This window comes from Camelus dromedarius, chromosome 23 (genome assembly GCF_036321535.1).
Source record: "Camelus dromedarius isolate mCamDro1 chromosome 23, mCamDro1.pat, whole genome shotgun sequence".
NCBI lineage: Eukaryota > Metazoa > Chordata > Mammalia > Artiodactyla > Camelidae > Camelus > Camelus dromedarius.
Window position 1 is genome coordinate 24,937,036 of NC_087458.1, and position 23,940 is coordinate 24,960,975.

At 51.7% G+C, this 23,940-nt stretch overlaps 1 protein-coding gene across 1 annotated transcript in view; it reads left to right on the plus strand.

The window, feature by feature from the left end:
• Positions 1-585: 585 nt before the first annotated feature.
• LHX4 (LIM homeobox 4) overlaps positions 586-23,940 on the plus strand; it is a 41,579-nt gene continuing 18,224 nt past the window's right edge. Inside the window, exons 1-2 of the mRNA XM_064478052.1 lie at positions 586-826; positions 17,321-17,492. Coding sequence (XP_064334122.1) covers positions 751-826; positions 17,321-17,492 — 248 coding nt within the window. The 5' untranslated portion in view covers positions 586-750. The remainder of the gene's footprint in view (positions 827-17,320; positions 17,493-23,940) is intronic.

Here is a 23,940-nt window from a genome sequence, read left to right on the forward strand (position 1 = left end):
CCAACGGAGGGGCGGAGAGGACACGAGCAGTCGGCCGGGGCCGGAACCCCCGGAGGACCTACAGAAACCTGTGAGCCCCGGACGCCGCCGTCCCAGGACCACCTGCTGCCGCGGCCGAACCAGCCGCAGTATTTATCCCGGGGCTCTAGCCCGCACCGCGGGGAGCGGCGTGTGTGTGGAGGGGGGTGGCGGGGTGGCCGGTGAGGCCCCGCCCCGCTCCGTGCGGTCCCGCCCTCCTGCCCCGCCGGCCTCTCTCGGGGCACCAGGACCCCCCACCCTGGCCTGGGTCCGCCGCTCGCTGCTGGGTGGGGGGCTTGGCTGAAGGGCGGGCCTCCCTGCGGAAAGCGACGTCACGGCCGTTCCTGCAGTGTGAATGAATCAAAATGCCTGGGTGACCGCGGCCTCCCGGGCGGCCGGCACGCGAAGGGTGGAGGGGGAGGGGGAGAGAAGCAGGCGGGGGAGGGAGGAGGGGAAAAAAGCCAGAGCTGCAGCAACAGCGTCTCCTCAATCCGGGATGTGCACCAACCCGGGAGAGCGAGATCAAAGGGATTTGAAACAGACTGAGGACTGGCGGGGGGAGGGGGCCAGGCAGCCTGTGGAATCCTCCCTGAGAGGCGGAGGGTCCGGCTTCCACCGTGACTTCGGCGGTCTGGTTGGGTTTTTTATTATTATTTTTAAATTTTTGAATCCAGCTTGAGCGAGAGAGCAAGAGATCTCCATAGACTGCGACTCGCTGGCTCTCGCTCCGAGATGATGCAGAGCGCAGCTGTCCCCGCGGAGGGGGCTGTCAAGGGGCTCCCGGAGATGCTTGGTGTGCCGATGCAACGTAAGACACCTCCCCCCCACCCTTTCTCGCTGATTTATTCTGATAACAAGACAGCCAGCAACCTTGGCTGGTTTGGGGTGGGCCGGACGCTGTGCGGAGCCTGGACCGGAGGGGCCGGGCGGGGCGAGGGGCTGGCGGCCCGGGCGCAGAGGCGTTCAGAGGGCAGGAGACTGGCCAGAGTGCGTTTGAAGGTCCTGGCCTTTGGCTTTTGGGGCCAAAAGTGAAAGCCTCCCGGATCGTGCTCGAGGAGAGCCAAGGGTACCGAACAGAGTATCTCCAGCCCATGGCTTTCCTAGGAGCATTGGGGAGAGTGTTGTTTGGGGACACCAGGGAAAAGAGCTGCAGGCCAGGCCTGAGGGCTGGGGTGGTCCTCCCAAATCCTACCCCCGCCCCGGGGCCGGGTACAGTCAAAGCTCACAGTATCCCTAGTGCAACTTCACCCCAGCTGGCGGGAAGTTGGAGAGTGCGTCCCCCGCCCCCGGGACTGGCGGCGCAGAAGCCCAGGCCACACGCTATGTCCCCGCGCGCAGGGCGTGCGCGCCTGGTGCGTCTCCAGCCGCTGCTGTCCGCGGCGCCCGCCGCCTTGCGCTGCCGGGGACTGTCGGCTCCTATTCCAGCTAGCCGAGGAATGAAGGCAGGGAGAAGTGCCGGAACGAAGTTGTGAACTCACGGTGCAACCTTGGCGCACGCGAGGGCGGGCTCTCGGGATGGCTCAGATTAGGAAGGGGAGAGACTAGAGCGTGCAGTCCCTTTACTCGCGAGCCCGCTTTCTTTCCCGCGCCCGAAATTAGCAAAGCGGCGGGAGCTCAGGGCCTTTTTATCCTCAGGTGTATGTGTGTGTGTGTGTGTGTGTGTGTGTGTGTGCGCGCGCGCGCGCGCGCGCTCACGCTGCGCACACGGGGATTTTCCTGTGGAAAGCTGTCTCTGTCCCTCACTCGCAAACGCAGTCTTCGATGGAGAATCTGTGCGGAGGCCAGAGCAGGTTCTGTGGCGTCGCCCGCGTGTGGCAGGAGCCTCATGAGCCATACCCAGCAGGCTCGCGGGTTCTGCAGAATGCCCGTGGGCACGGTGGAGAGACGAAGGGCTCCCTCACTCCGCTTGCCAAGCCGCTGTGCTTCCGTCTGCAACTTCTTCAGTGGAGCTGTAGCTACATCTTTGAGGTTTAAGTAAAGACCCGCTCATCCACGGATGATGCCTACCTACGAACTAGGTGCAGGAGCGCGCCCTCCTGCGCCCCGGCTCTCCATGACAAGGTTTCTGCCCCAGCTATACCTTAAAAGGCAGGCTGGTGAGCGTGTGTAGCCACCCCTCTCCCGACTTCCTGGAAAGTTTGTGAGACGGGACTAGAAGAGGATGGATAGCTTCACCCAAACCTACTTAGGTTGTTCCTTGATTATATCCCACAGTTTGTCTTTTTCTGCGAACTGTTGGCAAACAGTTCCATGTCTGGGCTGTGTCTTGGGGAGTTTACTGCTGACTAAGATGTCTGTAGAAGGCGTTGGGGGTTCACTGCCTCCTTACTGCCCCCACCCTACTTAGGGCAGGGAGGGAGTAGGTTGTCAGCCCCTGCACAAACAGAAAGACAAATCCTGGCAAAGGTACTCAAGTCCTTAAGCTGAATGTAGCTCTGTGAGAGTGAGGGGAGTGTGCGAATGGCCAAAGGTATGTGTGACTCCTGTTCCTGTTTCAGTATGGCTGTGCTTTAACAGTTGTGGTCCGTAGGTGGCCTGTGTGTTAGGCCCACAAGGAAAGACGATGGGTTTTGCTCTGAAAGCCTCTCTCAGGATGCACCACACACTCTCAGATGGTCTCACTTTTTGTTTCTCTTACTCAGAGACAACTTTGATTTTGACGTCAGGAATTCCATTTCCCACAATGCCTAGAACTCGCCTTCAGAGGTACAGTTCGCCAGGGCTTGGAGTCTGGGTTTGAGCTGTGGAAACTTAATGAGGAAGAGAAGGGGACTCTCATCCCAGGGTACCCCATCCAGGGTAGGCTGGAGCAGGAGGGGGTTGTCTGTCCTTCCTTTCATCTTGCCCTGTTTCTCTGGCCTGGGTTGGAGGAGGCCGTGGCCAAAATTGAGGGGCCCAATCCTTGAAGGCTTTGGGATCCAGCTTTTTTTTTTCTTTTGGGGGCATTTGTGGATTGTACCCTTCCTCCTTGCAGCAGGTCTAGCTGCTGGTGCTGGGAACTAGGGGGCTGGTCCCCTCACACACATACACCCAACCATTCTCTTTCCTGGGATATGGGGCTGAGTGGCCTAAGAATTCCATGCAGGGGTGGACATGCCCTTGGGCCTCAGGGAGGAACAGGGGTAATCCTAGGCTGTGGGTGTTTAAACCTTGGGGGTGGGGAGGGAAGACAACAGAGAGCCTTTCCAAGAGAGGTCCCTTCAACCTGCCAATTGGAAGGTTTGGGCTCCTCCTCAACACACGTTGGGCTTCTCCACCCTGAGCCACTGCAAATGGAGCACTTGGGAGCACAGGTCTAGGGATCCCCCCACCTCGGTGCCTCTGGTGTCCTGGCCTCTAGGGGCATTTTAAGAGTTGGAATGTTTCAGCAGCAGGCAGAATATTCTTTTGCTTTGGGGGGACAGTTGAGGCGTATTCCCTTCAGGAAAACGTTACCAAGTAATGTAATCACATCTCTCTTGTTGGCCCTCTTCCTTGCACCCTGTAACCGCCCCCCGCCCCCACCTGCTGCCACTCCTTGCTCCCAGGCGGCCTTGTCCTTAGCGCGCTCGTCCTCCTGCTTCACCGCTGTGAGGTAGCGAGGCGGGTCGGACCTCACAGCTCCGAGAGCCCCTGGGTGGCCCGACTTCTCCGGGCAAGCTTAGGAGTATTTATCCGTTTGAGGGGCGTAGGCCTGGGGCAAGAAGCTCGGAAGAATCGGGCGGGAGGAGACTGGGAGCGACCCGAGAGCAACTTGGGGCCGAGAGCACCACCCCCCTTAAATCTAGGACGGGTCGGCGGGGCATCCCTGCTCCCGCCTCCGGTCTGTGTTTTGTAAGGAACTCAAACCCCGACTCCTTGCTCTGGGTTGCAGGAGCGTCGTTTGCAGGAGGTGGCACCCTCAGGGTCATGTCCAGCATGGGCAGGGGACCCCTTTGAAAGAAAGAGCTCAGTGTTTTGTGGGAGCGGGTGGATAGATTCAGAAAAGGACTTCGTCCTAAGCTGGTGGGTCCCGGCTTCTTGGTCCACAATTTAGGGTGGGAGTGTGTCTCTCGTTCGGGGCACAACCTGCCCTGTCCACGGTTGTCCCCGCTGCCTCCGTCAGCGGTGTGGGGAGGCCAAGGTCCTAGTTCCCACAGAGCCTGACCCCGGACAGCGCTGGGTGCGGTGAGGGCCTCCCAGCTTTCTCCGAACCTCTCTCCTCTCCGAATCCGCCAGTTTGCCCACACATCTGGGTCCCGCTGGCCAAGACTTTTGGGAACAGTGCGGGACATACAGGGTGGTGGGCTTTTATCGACCCCTTGCTGTTAATTTTGGCCTATCTCCCACGTAGTCTCCCGGAGCACCGAGGAAAGGGCAGCGGACATCCCGGAATGCTGGCTGGAGAGCGGGCCAACCCGGCGGGAGGAAGGAAGGAATTGCCCAGTCCTGGCTGGGGTGGAAATGGGGAGCAGGCCCGGGGCGTCAGGCATCCCCCTTCCTTGTCTCCTAACATCTACATCTTGAAGCTCTTGCGAACCCTGAAGATGTGGGTTAAGGGCATTTTATTTTGTATTTGCTGGGATCTGGGTGAAGGACTTCTCCAGGACGCCCCACTACCCTTTCTTCCTTTCCTGGCGCTCCTGGGTAAGGTGAACATCCTTATCCTCTTGTAGGTCATTCCTTAAGGGTGTGGAGTGGACTCATTTCCCTGCCGGGAGTTCTCTGAAACTCTGGAGCAGCGATTTGCTCTTCCCATTCTGCCTTTTCTCATGGTGCGGGGGTGGGGGGTGGGGGGGGGTGGAAACAAAAACAAAAACAACACGGAGAAAAATATGTAGAGAGATTGAGATTCCTTCAGATTCCGACACAGAAATTCAAACAGAAGCCCTCGACACCACAAACCTCTTTTCCCCGCATTACAGAAATATTATAAGGCACGGGCCAACTTTTAAAGGTCAGGCTGTCTGTCCCCGCCGGCAGATTTGGGCCCTCGAGGGCAGATTCAGAAGTGGATTGGCGCTTCGGATCCCGTCCCAGCTTTGGACCAGAGCTATGCACCACCCAGAGGGAATTTGGAGAAACCCGGGTGACCGCGGCTGGCGCGCTGACTCCGGTCTCCTCCGTTCTTCTGCCTGGATCAGAGGGGACAGAGAGGGTGGAGGGGAACCCTCCTTGGGAAGCCGCAGTCTCAGGGCGTTCAGGGAGCGGAATTAACGATTTAACCGGGACAAGGAGCAGGCAGGTAGGGCAGGTGAGAGGCGAAGGTATGCACTGAGTGGTCCCGCGTCAGTGCCCAGGGAAGACGGAAAGTCGAAACAGACGAGGAGGTAGGACCTACTTCGAGTGGTTTCATCGCCTGGTCCATTCTCGCGGAAAAACAAAGCCAGGCGGGGCCGGGCGGGAGCGGCGTCCTCGGGTCTGGGAGCACGACCTGCGTGACCTCGCTGCCACCAGGGCAGAGCTCCTCCGCCCCGCGGGCAGGCGCCGGCTTGGGTGGCCCGGGGGAATGGCGATCCATTGCTACCACAAGCTTTTGCTGCGCGCTTGAGGGCGGCGCACGGTCCGGAGCGCCCCCGCCGCGTGCCCTGGGTTTTTGAGGGCTCTCAAAGGCAAGGCAGGTGCGCTCAGGGCGGCCCTTCCCGTGGAGCGGGCTTCACGAGCACCGCGTCCCGCCGCCCCGAGTGGAGGTCGAAGATGCGAAGGGGGCAAAAGAGGCTCAGTTACCGCCCGGCGATCCGGTATTCCTGCGCCTCGGCCCTTTTCCTCCTTCGCCTTGCCCTTTCCTATTCCTAGTTTATTATCCGGAGCGGACTGAGGCTGGGCCAAGCCTGGGACCCGTTTCCTGCCTCTTTGGAGCCGGTAAAGCCGTTTTCCGCGGGGAAAGGAGCTGCAGGTGGGAGCGCAGACGGCGCGCTTTGAGAGAGGAGCCTGGGCTGTAAGCCCTCTTCCTCCCCATGTCCTTTTCGTGCCAAGCATTTGGGAAGACAAACCCAAACCCCAACGTGGGCGGCACAAAACTTTCCGTGACTTTTTAACCCTTAGAAAGCAGCTCTCCTATTTTGGGAGCGGCTCCTCCGGGACAGAGCCTGGAGGAAGCCCGCGGGTCCCCGCGCTTCGCGCTCCCTGCCGGTGTTGGAGCCTCGGCTTCTTGCCCTGCTCCTCGCGCTGAGCGGACCGAGAAGAGCCCTCCAGACATGGCAGGCGCAAGAGAGACGAGGTCTCTACCTGGGCAGCCGCTAAGGTAAGTTAACTTCGACCCAGGGAGGGAGTTGGTGACTATGAGCCCGGGAAGGCGAAATGGAGCTGTCTGCAGGTTGCGCCCACCTTCTAACAGAGCAAGTCGTGGCTGACCTGGGACTCAGCGCAGGCTTCACTCCTTGGGGCTCCGAGGTTAGCTTCAACAAGGAGGGGACTTTTTTTTTTTTTTTTAATAGGCAGGGGAATGTCTTTTAATGGATTCTGAAGGGTGGAACTGATCAGGGAGATGAGGAATTACTAGCAAAACCCGAACGGGAAGAAACTGGGAACGGCAGGAAGTTAAAGGAAAGAATACCCAAGCTAGGTGTACCTCTCTCTTGACACTCCCCAAAACAAAGCCGGGTTAAGGCAAGAACTGTAGGCTGAACGCCCTGGGGGTTAGAAAGAGGTGAGTTCTCAAGACGTCCTGGAGGCCGTCTACTCGACCAAATACCAGGGTTAATGTTTAAAAATCAGGTCCTTCTAGAGGTGAGATGAGGGTCGAGGCAGACGGAAACCAGCAAAGCAATGTCTTTCCATTGAACTGACAAAACACAGCCTGCAGGGGCGTGTTGTATTTTGAACAGTGACCCGCAGACCCCGCTGACCAGGTGTAGACAGCCTCGAGTCCTGACCATTTCCATTGTCCTAATACCTTTTGCCTCGGATTTTAGTGCCCTTTCACTCTGTGCTACAGGCAATTAGTGACTACTTAGCACTACATTAGCAGACAGAACCCAGAGAGACCCGGGTGCTGGGAAGGCAGCAGTGCAGGAAGGGGAGGGAGATGCACCTGCAGTCGCCCAGGGGTGGGAAATTAGTTAACCGGGACTAACCTTTCTTTCTATCGCATTGTTAAGAAATCTCCTTTGAGCCTCTTGTTTTAGTCAGTAATGGTGGATATTTTGTGGTTTTCTCTGGCTGGGAAACTAGTCGCCTCCAAAATGAAGAGTTGTGGAGCAGGGAGGGTTGGTGGAGTTGGATGGAGGGACCTTGTGCCATTTCTTTCAATTGGGGAAATTTATCAGGATTTGAGCTGAGAAGCTTTGGAATGCAGAGACTTGGAACCAGTTTAGCTGCTAAAGGGGTAATCTTGCCCACTTTGGGAAACCCAACGTTGAGGGTAGATGGAGGCAGCTGTGGCAGATGCATCACTGTATAGATTGCTGCTGTTGGAGATGGCTGTGGAGGGGAGCCTTACTTTTGTAATGATTTTCTTTCTTTCCTCCCTTCCTGGAATGTGTGTTAACGAAGCCCATAACACAGAAGTAAGCAAATAGGGCCTCCTGTTTTAATTCCACCGTGGCTTGAATGTCTGTCTTCCTTCTCTCTCTTCTGCCTTTCTCTTTTCCTTCCTCTGTCTCTTCCTTACTTTGTGAGATCTTTGCAGGGAGGAGCATGGGTTTGTGCAGGAATTCTGAGCACCAGGGTCTTGTGGGGTTGAACGCCCAGCAAGCTTCAGGGGGATCAGATCCATCTCACTATTTCCAGGAGACTTGGGAGGGAAGAACAGTTTCTGGATTCAGAACAGAAGCGGAGCTGGGAGCTGGGCTGTTGTTGTTTGTGGTAGGAAAAAATCAGCTACAAATAAATACCACTGTGACTTTTTTTTTTTTTTTTTTTACCTTTTCTAGTCCTCAATTTTATAGGAGCCCTGCTCCAAATGGAGCACAAATCAACCATTTTGAGGCTCTGCCGCTGCGGGTAGGTGGACAGGTTGGGTTTAATTGGTAAAATTGAAATTGATTCTCCCTTGGAAAATGTTCTTTGCGTGAACTGTGTTAGGGGTGAACTGTGTTAGTGGTGAACTGGCAAATTATCCTGGGAGGGAGGCAACTCCTAAGTCCTACTGTTATTTTGGTGGATTTCTCTTCTCAGAGCCCCCCATTCCCCTCCCTCTCTCAGTCTGGGTCTAGTCACAGATGTTTTACGCCGGTATCTCACCCCCCAAGTGCCTTTAAAGTATAATTTGCTTTAATTATAATGTTAGGGGGTTACGGGATTGGTTCTGGGAATAGCTTAATAGAGACAAAACTTGCAGCCAAATTAATTGAAAGTTTCTTCTTATGAGGGAGAGGGTGCCAAACATATGGAATATTGCCACAGAATGAGACATCAGAAAAATACATTGTGGAGATTTAGCAATGATTACATGTGAAAAATGGAGTGGAAATAGAGATATCTCTATGGCATTTCCATAGACGGTTACGGATTTGTTTAATGTGATTTTCTGTTTTATTTGCAATCACTGAGAATGTTCGATATTCTACTGAAAATAAATAATTTCGTATCAATATATAATCTACAAGATAATCCTATACCTGCAAGTACATGTTTATATTCCTTATTTTATTCACTATAGGACCCCTATTAAAATGTTATTCCAAATTCAACCTTAAAATGGTAACATCGAAATTGTCTCCAGGACACTTTTGAATTTGATCTTTGATTGAAGACATCACTCTCTTTGAGCTAAGCAGGAAAAGAACAAAGGAGATTTTCAAAGGGACCTCAAACCACCAAATGAAACAAATAAGACCTATGATGGGAAGGATTCTGGAGAAGTGGAGGGAAAGACAATGTTAGGCATGATCATTGCCAATATGAAAAGGATTTTCTGACTTTTCCAGTTGTCAGTCATTTGTCAAGAGAAACTAGAAAAAAAGTAGAAATTAGATAAGATGTGTAGATGGATGTATTTTTCAAGTATGTAAGTGAATAGAATTATAATAGAGAATGTAATTTACCTTAAATGTGATGCAAGTTTTTTTTTCACTTTTCCCAATATTTTTGTGGCTGGCCCAGGTCACTACTACGTTTAATGCTGTCATCACCATCACAAAGTACCACAATGTTCAATCCACCTTTTATCCTTAACCTTGAAAGAATTAATATTGGAGTGTTGTGCTTCAGCTGTGTTATTTATGAGAGTATTCTTACTAGGTTATGAAGACCCCTTAAGAGGAAGTGTATTTTTAAAATTTTGGAAAATTATGTTATGATCTCTTCACAATGCATTGCTTTAGAATAAGGGAACATATAAATAAGGAAGCTATAAGCTCTTCAATACAAATGAATTGCCTTTAGTAGGAAAATAGCAAATAGAGAGCCAGGAAGGGAAAAAACCAGATACATCTAGTTATGATGTGTCATATAAAACTGCATCCTGGGTCTCAGCCTCCATTTCTTCAGTCCACAATTATCAGGTGATTTAAAAGGGGGAGTTGTGACCAGAAAATAGAATTATATTGTCAATGGTGATGGTGGCGACTATGAACTGGAAAGTTTTATTTTAAAGTATGTATTGAATAACAGAACTTTTAATTGATTTAATTTTAATTTAGCTGTACCTCTGTTACAGTCCTTAGACTTGGCTGTTCCAGAACTTAGGTATGAGTTTAGGCCAGCCTGCTCTCGTATTTGATATGTCCTGTGGTCTTCTATCGACACGCTTTAGGCTTAGTCATCCCCAGCCTGAATCAATAAGGTCCCACTGAGAGTACTTTCCTGCTCTACCTTTTCAAAACCACCTTCTTTCTCACTTACTCAGAGAACCTTAGGTAACAGAGCAGCGCTGTCTGCCATTAGCTGTTGTTTTGTCCTCCTTATATATGGGGAAGAAATGGAGAATTCCAAGAAAACTATTTGCATAATATTTCAGTTGTATGCATGTTTCCTTAAAGCCCCATTTGGCTCCTTCTTTCAGTTTGTAGTCAGTAAAGAAACTTAACAAATAAATAGAATTACATATTTTTAGAAAAATACATCAGCCAAATGTTATTTAAGACAGGGCTCAAAAAACTACTTACTCCTGGAGTGAAATCACCAGCAAAAGGGTTTGGGGTGAAGCCCACCAAATAGCAGTGTGGCTCTGGTGAGCACTGTTGGAAGCCTTGGTCTCCAGTCAGCCCCAGAATCAGAATCTTTATCTGAGATACAGAAGGTTCTAGCTCTAGTTTGGCCCCCAACTGTGTGCCCTTAGGAAAGTCCTTTTAAATGTAGAGGTTCAGTTTTCACAGGCTCTCCAGGAGAGTAAATGAACTTGCAGATTTGCAAGTACTTAACAAAATTCAAAGTGCTGGCAATCTTAAAGACCACAATCACCGTTCCCATCTTGCAGATGGAGCCTCCCTAAGCTGGCTGGAGTGCTCCTGGGTGTCCAAAGAGGACAGCCAAGCCGACTGGGAGTATTGTGGGGTCCATAAACAGGGAACCTGGAAGCATTTCCCACGGACTGGCTCCCTATCCTGAAAGAAGCAAGGAAAACCTTTTCCTGGGCATTAGGCTGTCAAGTCAAATTGTGAAACAAAAATAGGAATCTCTACTCCTCCAAAAGGCAGTGAAAAATCAATACCTTGCAGGACTCCACAGTGGCCCATCAAAGTTCAAATTTTACAAAATATTAATCTGTTCTGAGACCGTGGTTAAATGAGCATTATTCCTACCAGTACAAAGTAACTGTCTTTAAGATATTAAAGTATTCACCAGCATTGTGAGTCCAATGGAAGTATCTGAAATTCTAAGTCATTTTCCCAGAAAGATACACATTCTAGAAGTCATTGTCAAGTGTGTTGGTTCTAGTTTTAGTGTCTTTAGTGGAAAAAAAATGTTTTTCCTAACCTTGTTGATCTTCTGTGACCAAAGAGATAGAAAACACAATTTTTCAAAGAATTAAAATCGATCAAATAAACAAACAAACACAAACCGTCTCTGAAATGTTTCATGGTGCCCCCTGGTTCCTTGAGAGCAGTTTCTTGGAAATGAAGAAACGTGAGTGGGGAATAAAAATGCACAGTACTTCTTATATATCACCAGAGCGGGGTGGGCAGTGTGGTCTACCACAGACCACATCAGACCTTTTGATCCCTTCCACGTCCCAGCTTTCTGAAACTTTACTGATGGAGGAATTTGGGTATTTAAAAAGGAATCCACTGTTTGATGGACCACTCTGAAAAACAAACCCCCTGTGCCCCCACTATGGTACTTCAGGTGATTTGAGGTCTGGGCATCATGCTGTGGATTTTATAAGCTTCCTTCATGAAGAACCAGGTTATGACTACAGGCAAAGGATTTTTAGCTATTTCTTATCAAATAAGAAATAGTCACTTTGCCATTGGGCATTTTGGTGTCTCCAAGATAAGTACTAGAAGCCTCAAATGTTAATTTGAACTCAATCCACTCTTACCTGAATACATTACAGCAAAAGTGAAGTGAGATCGGGTAGTTGGTGGCCCCAGTCCCCCCACCCCCCACCATTCACCAAGGTCTGGCGAATTTGCCCTCATTCTGTGGAGGAAAGATGGACAGATTTCTTTATTTCAAGAAAACTGAACCTTGTAGTGTTGCATTATCTGCTGTGCATACTCTGGGATTATGCTGTTAAGAGAGGGTTGTACTTTTCCAGATGCTTTAGAACTAGGGTGATGGGGGAGAATTTTGAGTGTTTTGACGGTGGGGGTGGGGAAATTATATTGGGAAATAATGAAGCATGAAATAATTTTGATATACTTTAAATATATAAATCCACCTTGTGGGTGACTGGCCCTGAGAGAATGGAGACCATTGAGCTTAGACAAAGGTATTATGGGGCCAAGTGTTTTATACTCATTCACTGATGTGATCACACAGCAACCCTGAGAGACTGGTGTTTTATTATCTCCTTTTTACAGATAAGAAAATTGAGGCTTAAAGAGGTTAAATAGTTTGACCAAGATCACATACATGGTAGAATCAGGATCTCAAACTCTGATCTGGGATTTGTTGTAAACGATCTGGCAGACCTAAAAATTTGGAGACCTAAACTCTAAACAGAGCTGAAAACTTTCAAATTCCCCCAAGAGTTTTCCAAAAAGGTATTTTAGCAAAATGTTTCTACTCCCCCTTAGCCTTCTTTTTCACTCACTGTCCACTTTCCCCACCACCCCAGGGTGGGAGAGTGATGGCTTCCTCTCCATTGACACAGCATGACTTCAGACGAATTGTTTTCTCTTTCCAGAATTGCAATGCCTCAGCCATTTTATGAGAGTATGCTTGTGCATGTGTGAGTGTGTGTTAGTATCTGTGGTATATGTGTACATGAGTGTGTGCAAATGTGTGTGTCTGAGTGAATGTGGTATGTGTGGGTGCCTTTGTCTATGTATAAGTGTGTATATCTCAGTGTATCTTTGTGATTGTGTTTCTCTTGTGTGTCTGAATGTATATGTGAGTGTGTCTGTTATGTGTGTCTTTGTGTTAACGGTATGTGTGAATATGTGTGTACACCTGACTGTGCGAGATGTGTCTGTGCGAGTGTGTGGGAGGGTGTCTGCATGGATAGCTGCGTGCAGCTCTTCTCCCTGCGGGCGTAGGTCTGTGCCTTGCTCTGTGTCCGTCTAAGACTCTGGGGGGCGGCCCTGCCGATGGGAGTGTATTGTACTGTGTGGTCCAGCAACCTTGGTTGTTCCAGAGGCGTAGCTGTCTTTTCATGCCTGAGTTTACCCTTTGCAGAGCCCCCGCAGAGAGCATCACCACAGGACACTTTCCTGCAGATAAAATAAAAATTTTCATCTTAAATGAAATGACTGCTCAGATCAGAAACTGAGTTTATAGATCAAATTCTGTCTCAGTGACTGTTTAAATTCCAGTTTTTAAAGTAAAATTTCGTGATAGTAAATACCACACGAATAACTTGGGTTTACTAGGGATTTGGAAATCCTCTCACTGCTTGGAAATTTTGGTTACAACTTTATTTCTTGTAGGAGACCTACATAACCTCTGTCCTGTTCAGATTCTCCAAGTTATTTTTAAAAATCATAATTTATTATAGATTAAAAAAAAGGACTTATGTTGTTGCTCTTTGAAAATTATCTAGATAGCTTACATTTCACACTAATCCAAATAATTGCATGGAGTGCTGTCACCTGAAGTGGAGTCGAAGTTCACAGGCCTCCACCCCCTCACAGGCAGGGATGAATCTGAACTTGACGATGTCATCAACAACCTGGCACCTTGCAGCTGGACGCAGGGGGTCAGCGGGACAGGAGCTCCCGCCCCCAGCCCTCCCTGGGCACTAGGTGTCTGTCCCATATGACACGTGCATAGCTGTCCGAAGGATCGAAATCTATGCCTCAGGCAAATGCCAGGTGTTAGGGAGCACCAGAGGCCAGGGGCTCATCTACTCTGTAACTGTACACAGAGCAGCTTTGAGACTATCTCTCCGCCTCCATCTCTCCTCCATAAAATGACAGGGTGAGGTGGTGTCTCAGACCCTCAAGCCAGGTGAGGTGGTGTCTCAGACCCTCAGCTCTCAGGTTGAGTGAGGCCCTGTCACACACAGTCTCAGTTCAAATCCTGGTTCTGCTGTGAGACCTTGGACACTTGACCTCTCCTGGGCTCAGTTTCCTCATCTGTAAAATGGAGATAAAGTAACTCCCTCACCCGGTTGTGTGAATTACTGAGGAAATAGACATTCAGGACCCGGTATAGTTCATCACAGGCTCTGGACGCCTGGTTTTACTATAATTATTGGTATATTGTGGATCTCTTAAACCATTTCTACATCATCTTTGTTTTAAAAAACTCTCTCTCAAAATCTATAGTGGAATGCAGTGGGAAAGGTTTTGCTTTCTTTTAATGAAAAATGCATCCTTAGTAATGTCCCTTGCATTTTCGCCAAACCCGAGGACCCCAGGTGGGTCCCAAGGCCCCACACCCCTCTCTGTCTCACTTTCTCACCCCTAGTTTGGGCAGCCGAGCCTGAGCCCGCATGAAGCATCCCCTGCAAGCTAGAGGCTGAAACGGCTCGTCTGTCTGCTTTTAGTGTTGCTCCTAAACGTGATGTTGTCTGGGCTTCCAAGCCTCTACAACTCCCCTGCCCGCCCTCCCCGCATACATTAGACTTAATGTATTCTCCCTTGAATACTCATCATATTAAGGCTCCCGGTAGATACCTTGCTAGAAATAAATTTTATGGGCATGCTTCCTCGCCCTCATCCCCGTGCATTTGTGGCCGGGAGGAGAAATATAGCCGTCTCTTTCCTCGGAGGCCAAACAACAATTAGGTGGGAATTGGTGGTCCTCTGACTCGGGCGCTGGGTCGGCGCAGAGAGGGAGCGGGAGCCGGCTCCCCACCCCCGGAGGCGTAGGGCCGGTCCCCACCGGGCTCTCCAAGGGTTAATTTGCTTCTGCTGGCCCAGTACCTGGCTCCCCTGTCCCCTATCGAGCCAAGCCACCCGCCCCACCCCCGTGGCCCACAGCGCAGGCAGTCCTGCACCCGCGCGTCTCCACACCTCGTCCCCGATCCGCACGGCTGCCTTCCCCGCCCTTGCAAAATGATGCCCGCGCAGTCTTCCTCCGCGCCTCCTTCTTCAAGCCCCCGGCTCAGCAGCTGCCACTGCCCCAAACACGGACGCCTGCAGGAGATCAGCCCTCCCTCTGCCTCGATGGCTCTGCTTAGCTGAGTTGTCCCCGCCCCTTGTCCAGGCTGGGCTGGTCACACCACCGGAGCTCGAGGCTACCCACCCCTCCCTCCTCACAGTCTCACCTCTTCTCATCCAAACCTCTCAGCTGGTAAGGCCCTTGCTCTCAGAGCCCTCCCGGCCTCTCCAGGGCTGCCAGTCCCTGACCTTCCCCGTGAGAGGCAGGCATGTGGTGCGTCAAGTGCGCCCCCAAGCCACGGCATAGCTGCTGTGTGATGGGGACCCTGCGAACCTCCGCGTGAGGGTTTTGACTTCTATGTGGGGGTTCTTGGGAGCTCAGTGAGATCAGGCCCAAGGAAGTGGGCCCCTAACTTTCCTTTCCCTCAGCCGTCATCAGCACAACGGCTCTCACTTGGTGACTGCAGTTATCTTATCTCCTAGTAGCAAACCTTTAATGAGCACCTCCTGTGTACCAAGCCCTGTCCTGCATGTACTGGTTCGTTTATCTTCGCAGCAGTCCTGCAGGTGCTGTCAGCATCATCCCCCCGCCTTGACATGAGAGAAAACTGAGGCAGAGGGGGGCCAAGTAATTTGTTCAAGGTTAGAAAGCAGAGCCAGGATTCAGAATTAGGCAGCCTGGCTTCAGAACCCACCACCTTACCCTGCGCCCTACCTAGCCCCTCTTATGCGATGGAAGTTCCTTTATCTGTTACGTGCTTAGCATTTTGCTGGGACCCCCTGGTAAGTACTTAATGGTTGAACAGTTTCTTTATCAAGAAGGAAAACTTTTGCGATTGAAAAAAAATTCCATATGAACTGGGACAGGTAGCAAGTGTCCAGGCCTACATGCGTCTGGTAGTTTCCATGGGGCATTTTGGTCTGAGAGTCAGGTCAAAGGGCAAGACATCTAGTGAGTCTGACTTTCAGGCAGATGGTGGCTGCCGAGGCCATGAAGGCCTTGCTGGGGTTTAATTGGGTCCAAGACTGACGTGTGTGTACAAGGCTAATGATGACCCTTAGTGAATGTCCCAATAGCCTGTCTATAAGTTTTAGATACAAATGGCTTAATACTTGAGAAAGCTTTCTCTCTACATAGGTTTAGATGTGTTTAAATTTTTCCCCTATTGCCTTGAGGCTAACTCCCTTATGTTAACACTTTAAAATTAGATCATCACCAACAAGCAGTATGAATCAAGAAACACGAGTGACTCATTAGAGATTTGGCCTTACTCCTTTTGTTGACGTTTAGGAGCATGAAGGAGGAACTAGTGACAGATTGCTTTGAGGTAGGCTTTTTAGGGAGGATTTGATCCCCAATTTATTCAGTGGTAAGTATCTGTGGAGTTACTCTTGTCTGCCAGGCACTCTGCTAGGCAGTGAGGATACAAAGCTGAGAAGGAGACATGAATCCTACTCCCTGAGGATCCCACCTTCTAACGGGAAGGACAGGGTATCAGCAAGCGATGTTTATAATAGAGGTGAGGGACCACAGGGCTACCAGCCTCATGATGTCCTGTATCAGGAGGCTACCACAGGAGGCCAACGCTGGCACTTTAATGTTTTCATTCTTAATATTTGTCCTTCCCTTTTTTGAGGAAAAGGATGAGGGAAAATGGCTAGAGATGCTAGCACTATTTGTTCGCTCAGCTGTGGAAGCCTGACCATTTTATACATTTTGAAACTATTTCAGTGACAAAACTAAGCAATCCCTTGGCAGAGATGGGATGGTAGAGGAACAGACCTTGGATAGGAAGTCACCCAGCACAGCAACAGGCGGGGCGGTGGTTAGGGTTCAGCTGCAGACAACAGAATCCACTATTAAAGTACCAGGTATGGATTAGATGACCTTGAACTCAGTGGAGCAAGCTCTGGGCCAAGCTTCTGGGAGAAACTACCAACCTCCAGAATTTCATTGCCTCTGCCATGATTGATCGGGACATTAAAACCACAGAACCTCGGAGACTCTGCCATGCTCCACTCCAGCACAAAAGGAGCCTGCCCCTCTGCTGTGCCTCCATTAACTCAGTTCTGAATTCAAGTCTCTCCTAAGTGCATCTGACTGGCAGACTCTAAATCACATTTGGAACCCATGCCGCAAGGGAGTCTGGAAGAGCAGTTTCTAGATTCCCTGTCTGCAGTCCAGGAAGGCATATTAGTTGGGAATGTTGATTGAGTCATGGTATCTTTTGCAGTTCATTAAAATGCTGAGATTCTTTCTCCAGGAACATCTTCAGTCATGGACCGACCCGTCACACATCATTTGCTTTTCAGGCCAGATGGCCTCTCAGTTCATGCCTAGGCAGAGCTTACTTTAGAGGCTGATGTTTTTAGAACAAATTCCACCCAGTAGTGAAAATGTCATGGAAATAGAGGTGAACGTTGTTGGGTCTTCCTGGTCATCAGCTGTGGAATTGCAGCTGGCGTAAGTGTGAGCCTCGTGGAGCTCTTAGAAACAGGCGACCCCTCTGAGCCAAAGCCACCCAAAGTCAGGCCAGCAAAGTGTGGATTGGGTTTCAGTCCCAGTCTACTCCTTTGAGCAGGTACCTTTGTGCAGTGTACAACCTACGCAACTGTATGTGGCAGCCTTGGGAGTTTGGGTTATGTCCTTTCCCAAAACAGGCAGGATGGGAAGGCAGCTACACAGCGCCTGGTCCAGTTAGCAGTGCTGTGCAGAAGGCTCACGCTGCCTCTCTCACTTCTCTCTACAGAGATCCCCCAGTGTGCTGGCTGCAACCAGCATATTCTGGACAAGTTCATCCTGAAGGTCCTGGACAGACACTGGCACAGCTCCTGCCTCAAGTGTGCAGACTGCCAGATGCAGCTGGCTGACAGGTGCTTCTCCAGGGCCGGGAGTGTCTACTGCAAAGAGGACTTCTTCAAGTAAGTCAGAACTGGGGTGCGCACCTCACTCTTCTTCCCCCGGCCTGACTGCCTCTCCCCGTGCGGTGAGGGGGAAGCTTGCAGCGAGGCAGGTGGGAAGGGTGGGGTCCATCCTGGGTGGGGCAGGAGAATCCTGGTGCTGAGAGGCTGTTCTCCATTGAGGTCCCCCATCTGATCACTGACCCCATCACTCCTCGAGGCCCAGAGTCTCGGCCTCACATGCGCTCTGCAAGGGGCAGGCTGGGGTGCCGGCAGGAGGAGGAGCTGGACTTCTCCAGGGTCTGCAGGATCCCTGCAAATCCCCCAAAGAGTTGCTCTCTCTGTCTTGGTGAGTTGGTGCCTCAGGGCACTTGGCTGTATCATTCCTGCGACTTTCAGAGTGGTGCTTTGAGACTGGTGTCCCAGATCTAAACGTATCTCCATGGCTGCTTCAAAGGCCTCAGAGAAAAGTTGCTTCTGGTAGGGGTTGAGCCAGGCTCAGACAGTGTCATCAACTTCAATGGAAAGATGATGAAGAGATGGTTTTGTGTGATGGTTTAGAGCCCTGAATCTGCCTGTATTTGAACCCACTTATTGGCTGTGTGCTCTTGGTCGAGTTATTTAACTTCACTGTGCCTCAGTTTGCTTATCTGTAAAATGGGGCTGATAACAATAGGGTTGTTAATTAGTTTTGAATGAGTCAGCATGTGTAAAGTCCTTAGGACAGTGCCTGATACCTGAATGTTAGCTGTCCTTGATTTTTCATTCTGGGATTGGATCCATCAGAAAAAAATCCTGTTGAGCTTCAGATCAAGGTGAGAGAATCTCTTAGAATTTATTTTCCCTGGCATTTAGTCTGGAACTTCTCTCCCAGAATGTATTATCTGAGGCACTTAGGCTGGTGCCTCAGCTGATGTGGACCAGCTGGTAACAGCAAGGCCAAGAACAGGAGCGGGGAGTATCCGTCGGTGACACTGAGCCCAGTGTGGGAGGCCCACAGGGTGTGCGGATTGTGATGGGACCGTCAGGCTCGCCAAGGCCCGGAAACGCTGGGCACGAGTGAGCAAGCTCCGGAGGGATGCGCGCAGCCTTCAGAGGATGAGTATTCTGGAGACAGGCAGGAGAGATTGGGAGAAATGCCAGTCCTGAATACAGAACACGATTTCTCCCACATCCTCCCCAAGGTCTTACTGCGGGGAGTGAGTAATTTGGATTTCTGAGGATTCTCAAGTTTTGTTAGTCCTGTGTGAGTTGAAAAGCATTTTGAAGAGGCTCTCGGTCACCACTGGAGCTACCTCTGTGGCTTGTCTCCTGAAGGCAGCACTCATTCTTATTACAAAGTGGGATCACGTTGGTCAAATGTGCACTGTTCTTTCCCTGTGAGAGTGTGTGCGTGTGTGGGTGTGTGCACACTTGTGTCTGTGCTGGAGCCCCTGAGAGCGGGGCATGGTTAGCTCAGGCACACCCAGCAGACGCTTGATGGTTCCAGGTGAGGGGTGGGCCGCTTGTCCTTCCCCCGTCTTTTCTGTGGACTGCTCCCCTTTCTCCCCATCTTCCTTTTGCTTTTCCCACCTCTGACCCTTGCCTCATTTCCCTTATTCTGGCATTTACACAGTTCCGTCTCCTCCACTCACGTCCTTTCTCAGCAGCAAGAGTTTGCCTCTACCTTCCTCTCTCACGGATGCCCTGACCAAGCACCATGGCAGCCCTACGGGCCCCTGGATGGGGCGAATTTCATCGTGTGTGTGTGTGTGTGTGTGTGTGTGTGTGTGTGTGTGTGTGTGTGTGTGTGCTCGCGCGTGTGTGTGTGTATGTAGGGCAGAAAGAAGCAGGTGGGTGGCCTGGCCTTGGGGGTTGGGTGAGCTGTCCCTGCTTCCAGGGTCAGTGCCCCATCTCCTGTCTGTCCCTGTACCTTTGGAAAGCCTGGCTGAGCTCCAGGGACGAGCAAGAGGCCATGTCGCCTTCTTGCCCATCTGGGGACAGGGTAGGTGCTGAGAAGTCCGAGGGTCAGAACTCTGGCTGGGGTGCAGGCGAGGCCAGTCAGGACCACAGAACTAGGGCTCTGTCACCAGCGAAGCTCCTCTGAGCCCCAGCAGTGCCCTAGGGAGCTGTCTGATGTTAGGACCTTGACTGGCTGGCTCCAGGCTTGGGAAAGGGAGGTGGCAGCAGCTGGAGTGCAGGTTTGGGTTTGGGAGAAGTAGCGCTAAGGAAAGACGGTCTCTCTAGACCCAGGAGGCGGCAAGGGGAGATGAGCACAGGCCTGAGAGCCATAAGCCTGACACCAGAAATAGCAATGACAGTTACTCCCCCAGGCCGTGGCCCTGGCCCCCGGCTCATCAGTAAGGTCCCTACTGATTTCCCCACCCCCTGCTGCCCACATGCCTCCCCACCAGACCAGTGTCCTACCTCACAGCTCAAGTCATGACCCCCACCACCCACTCCCAGCTCCTTTGGCAGGGCCCCTTCTGCCTACAGAATATTCCAGACATATTGTTCCGCCAGAGCCTTCTGCTCTGCACCCAGTCCCTCACCCAGTCCTAGCTGACTGCTTTCCTTGGGTACCCGACACCCCTGCAGGGTGCCCCCTTTCCCAGGCACGTTCTACATTTTCCCATCTCCACACCCTGCCCCAGGCTATTTATTGTCCAGGGGTGATGTCCACCCTCTCAAGGGCTCCCCATCCTTCCATGGCAGTGTGTCCACCTCGTCAGTGGAGGGAGCCCCTCAGAGACCCGGCCACCTTGCCCCTTCTCTGTCCTGGTGACGCGGCACCAGCTGCCTTGTTTTGCTCACTCCTCACACACCTTTTTGAGCTTCCTTGCTGGCTTGAGGAAAGGCTTATTAGTCATACTTTTTTCTGTCCCCTGTGCGCTCACCTGGCTCCAAGCCTTGCCCATAGGCCATCACTGGGTTTGATGCAACAAAGAGTAGATTACATAGTGAATTTGCAACTCGCTCCGGTGACCAGTGTCTTCTGTACCTGACTTAGCGTCCTGTGAGTCACGGAGGCACAGGCTGTTAGCCACGGTCACTCCCCTATCCCACTGGACCCCTCTGCTTCATAAAGTGGCCCACTCTTAGGGCTCGATCCTCTTGGAAAGCAGGGAGCTGATCGCAGATTCAGTGCCGAATCCGGATCGTTAACTCTGTGATGGGGGTGCTTGCAGAGAGAGATTTAAAGCTGAAGGGATTTCCCCCACTACCAGTGGAGGGGCAACCACACACGAAGATCGGCCAGCTCTGAAGCCCCAGGGAGGACCCTTGGATTTACAGGCAGTCAGGCCTCACCCAGCTTTTTGGGACCGTAGCTGTTTGGAACAGGAAGGCACAGCGGCAGGTACAGTTTGGTACAGTCCTCGGTGAGGACAGGGAGGGAGAATTGTCTTGGGTCAGAGTGGCATCACCTCCCATCCACAGGGGTCTTGAGACCCGCTGCCCACTTGGGGCTCAGGCTGTGATTTGACCACAGAACCGGCTCCTCATTTCAGCTCATGAAAGGCGCTTGCTTTCAGATGGCACATTGCAGAGGGGCCCTGGGAACAGAACATGAGGCGGGGTGGGGGGCAGTCTCAGGAACCCTAGGTCCCTCCCTCTTCTCACACTAGGTGGCAGAGTCACCTCTGGCAACTTTGAGAGGGCCGGCAGGTGCACGCACTTGAATTTGCCTGTCAGACCTCAGAGTGCTCTCAGCTGTGGCCCTTGGAGGATGCCTGGTCAGAGGCAGCTTCTCTATGCTCCTTGAAGAAAAAGAGGAAAAGAAAAGGCACTATCCTTTTATGATATTTGCCCCAAAGCCCTGCTCAGAGGCAGAGGGCAGGATTCATGGACCTCACCGATCAACACTGTGGTCCTAAGTTCCAGGATCGATATTTTAAATCTCTTTGCCTGTAACAAGGGTCAGGGCCACTGCTTTGCACAACTCCAGGGTCATCTTTGATTTTGCATGAAGTTTTGTGAATCAAGACTCTCCTGTGAGGCGTGTCTAGCTAGAGGTGTGTAAGACCCCAGAAGTTGGGGGAGGACCAAGAGGAAAGCTGGAGGTTGGCTTCCACCAGCCTTCAGCCTGTGAGACGTGGTAGTACTGGTGACTGGCAGCAGAGGGCGACGTTGGCGTGTGCACAGACCAAGAAAGAAGTATGGTTGGAAGGTTGTACTCTGTGGTTGTTGCATTTTCGTGGTGGGGGACGGGGGTGTCTGTTGAACTCTGTCTTGCTCAGTAACACTGGCTGATTTTTGCTGTTTGTTGTTTTTTGTTGTTTTTTGCCTCTTGGGTCCTTGGCTCCTTGGCTCCCCTTCTCCAACGGAAATAAAGTTCTGAGGCCTGAGAAGAGAGGCACTGAGTTGACTAACGCAGAGTGTTTCCAAGGCTATGTTAATTTGAATCAAGCAGGTCCTTTCTGAATTGTGCATCCAGCATGTGGAGGGTCCCCAGGTCCTTGGGGAGAGCAGGGGTGTGGGATCTGGGATCTGGGCTTCTGGGTCTCCTCATCACTGACTGGGTCCTGGGACAAAGCTGGTAGCTCCCTTACTCTGAAGTATGTTGAAAACCAGTTTTCTGCTCCAAGAACTGGTTCAAGTGCTGGGGTTCCTTAAGCAAGTTCCTTAACATCTCTGAGCTCCAGTGTCTTCTGCAGGAAAAATGGGAATGCTAATGGTGGCTGTTTTAGACGACCTGATACACAGGAGCACTTCACAAAAGGAAGATGTTTTACAAGCAGAGTGGCCTGGTGAACCCAAAGGGAGCTTGGCTGAATTCCTGTCCTGTCTTTTACCAGCTGTTGGTCAGCAAAAAAGTGGCTAGGCCTCCCCGAGCCTCATTCCTTTATCTGTTAAGAGGTGCCATTCTAACCCACAGAGCTGCTGTGAAATGGGAAGAAAATAGTGGTAAACTGTGTTCCGCACAGCTGGGTGCTTCATGCTGGAGGCTGTATTTCTGGGCTTCTGACCCTGGGTGTGTTCACTTGACCTGTGGCCCTGGAGGACTGGCCATCAGAGTCCTCCCTCAGGGCTGGGCCTGCCCGCTTCTCCTGCCCCCTCCTCCCCTCAGCTTTGAGACCCTCCCACTGAGATGACTGGAGGTGGGGTAGCCTGGCTAGAGGAGAGGGCACAGGGCAGTGCCCGCGGGATAAACCTCAGGATAAAGACGAAGCCAAGCTGATTTACATGAAGATTTGAGAAACACACCGGTGGTTATTATCATATGAAAACAAACAGCTATGGAATAAAAGAGAGGGCAACAGTCACACAAATCTTAAAGGTAAAGCACAGCCTTCAAGAACATTCTAGACTTGTGGGGACTTTCAAGCTGTGCCCTGGCCACCAGGTATGTGTGCTCACACCTGCCTGCCAGAGGGGGCTGTGGGAAAGGGTGGGAGATGTTCTGGGGGTGACTGCCATGCCAGGGGGTTCCTGTCTAAAATGTCATGCTTCTCTGGGGGTGTGTCCCTGGCCCCAGGCCCTCCTGCCTGGCACTGCGGGGACCGGTAGACCAAGGGCCCTCGTACTGCTCCTCAGTGGGAGCTGTGTCCCCTCCCCCAGCCAGTCAGTCTCAGCATGGCTGTCAGCCAAGGGCAGGTGAGCGGTGTCCTTGGGAGCCCGGGAGCTGCTGATTTATCCCTGCAGTTCAGAACAGCCTGTTTCAGCTCCGGCTCGCTCTGTGTTTGGCCCGGCTGCAAGCTGGTTTCACTGGCTCCAGCCAGGGCTTCATTAGTGACCTTGGCCCAATCAGTCCAGAGACCGGGTCCTCCATCCCTCAGCTGGGCAGATGCCCACGGGACACCAGGTAATGCGGGGAAAGGCCCGCTCAACCTCTCTCCAAGGTGGACGTCAGAGAGGGAGCAGGTGTTGGGTTTAAATCCAGGCTCGGTGTGAATTTGGGACACGAGACCTCTCTGAGCCTCACTGTCCCATCTGGAAGAAGGGGCAGTAATAATGGGAATGTCCACTTTTCTGAGTCACTGTGAGGCCTGAGCAAGACGAAGGAAGGAAGTGCTTAGTTTCCATGATTATTGCTAGCTGTTCTTATTAAGGCCATGACAGTGCATCTATGTAGGGAGGCGGGAAAAAGAGAGATGGAGGGTCCTGGGGGCAGAGGCTGCAGAAGGCCTCCGGCCAGACAGGGGTCCTGGGGAGGGAAGTGGGGCTTGTTTCCAGTGGCAATGGCAGGTCAGGTGATGGAACAGCTGTCCCCCTCTCGTTGATGGGTGGTATGTGGAGCTGTCGTGAGTTTTCACCACAGGATGCCATCCCTCCCTGTGTGGTCCAGAGCTCTGTGGCAGTAACTGAAGCCCTCAGCCTTCACTTCCTAGAGCGGGGTTCCCAGCTCTGGCCGGAGGGTCCAGCCTGTGATGGTGTGGCTGCCTCTAGCTAGCCTGGGCCCCGTTGCCCCAGGGAGAGGCCACTTCAGTTCTGGGATGGTTGTGGGTGAAATCTGGGGCCAGGTTCTTGCTGAGCCATTTGTTATTTCTGA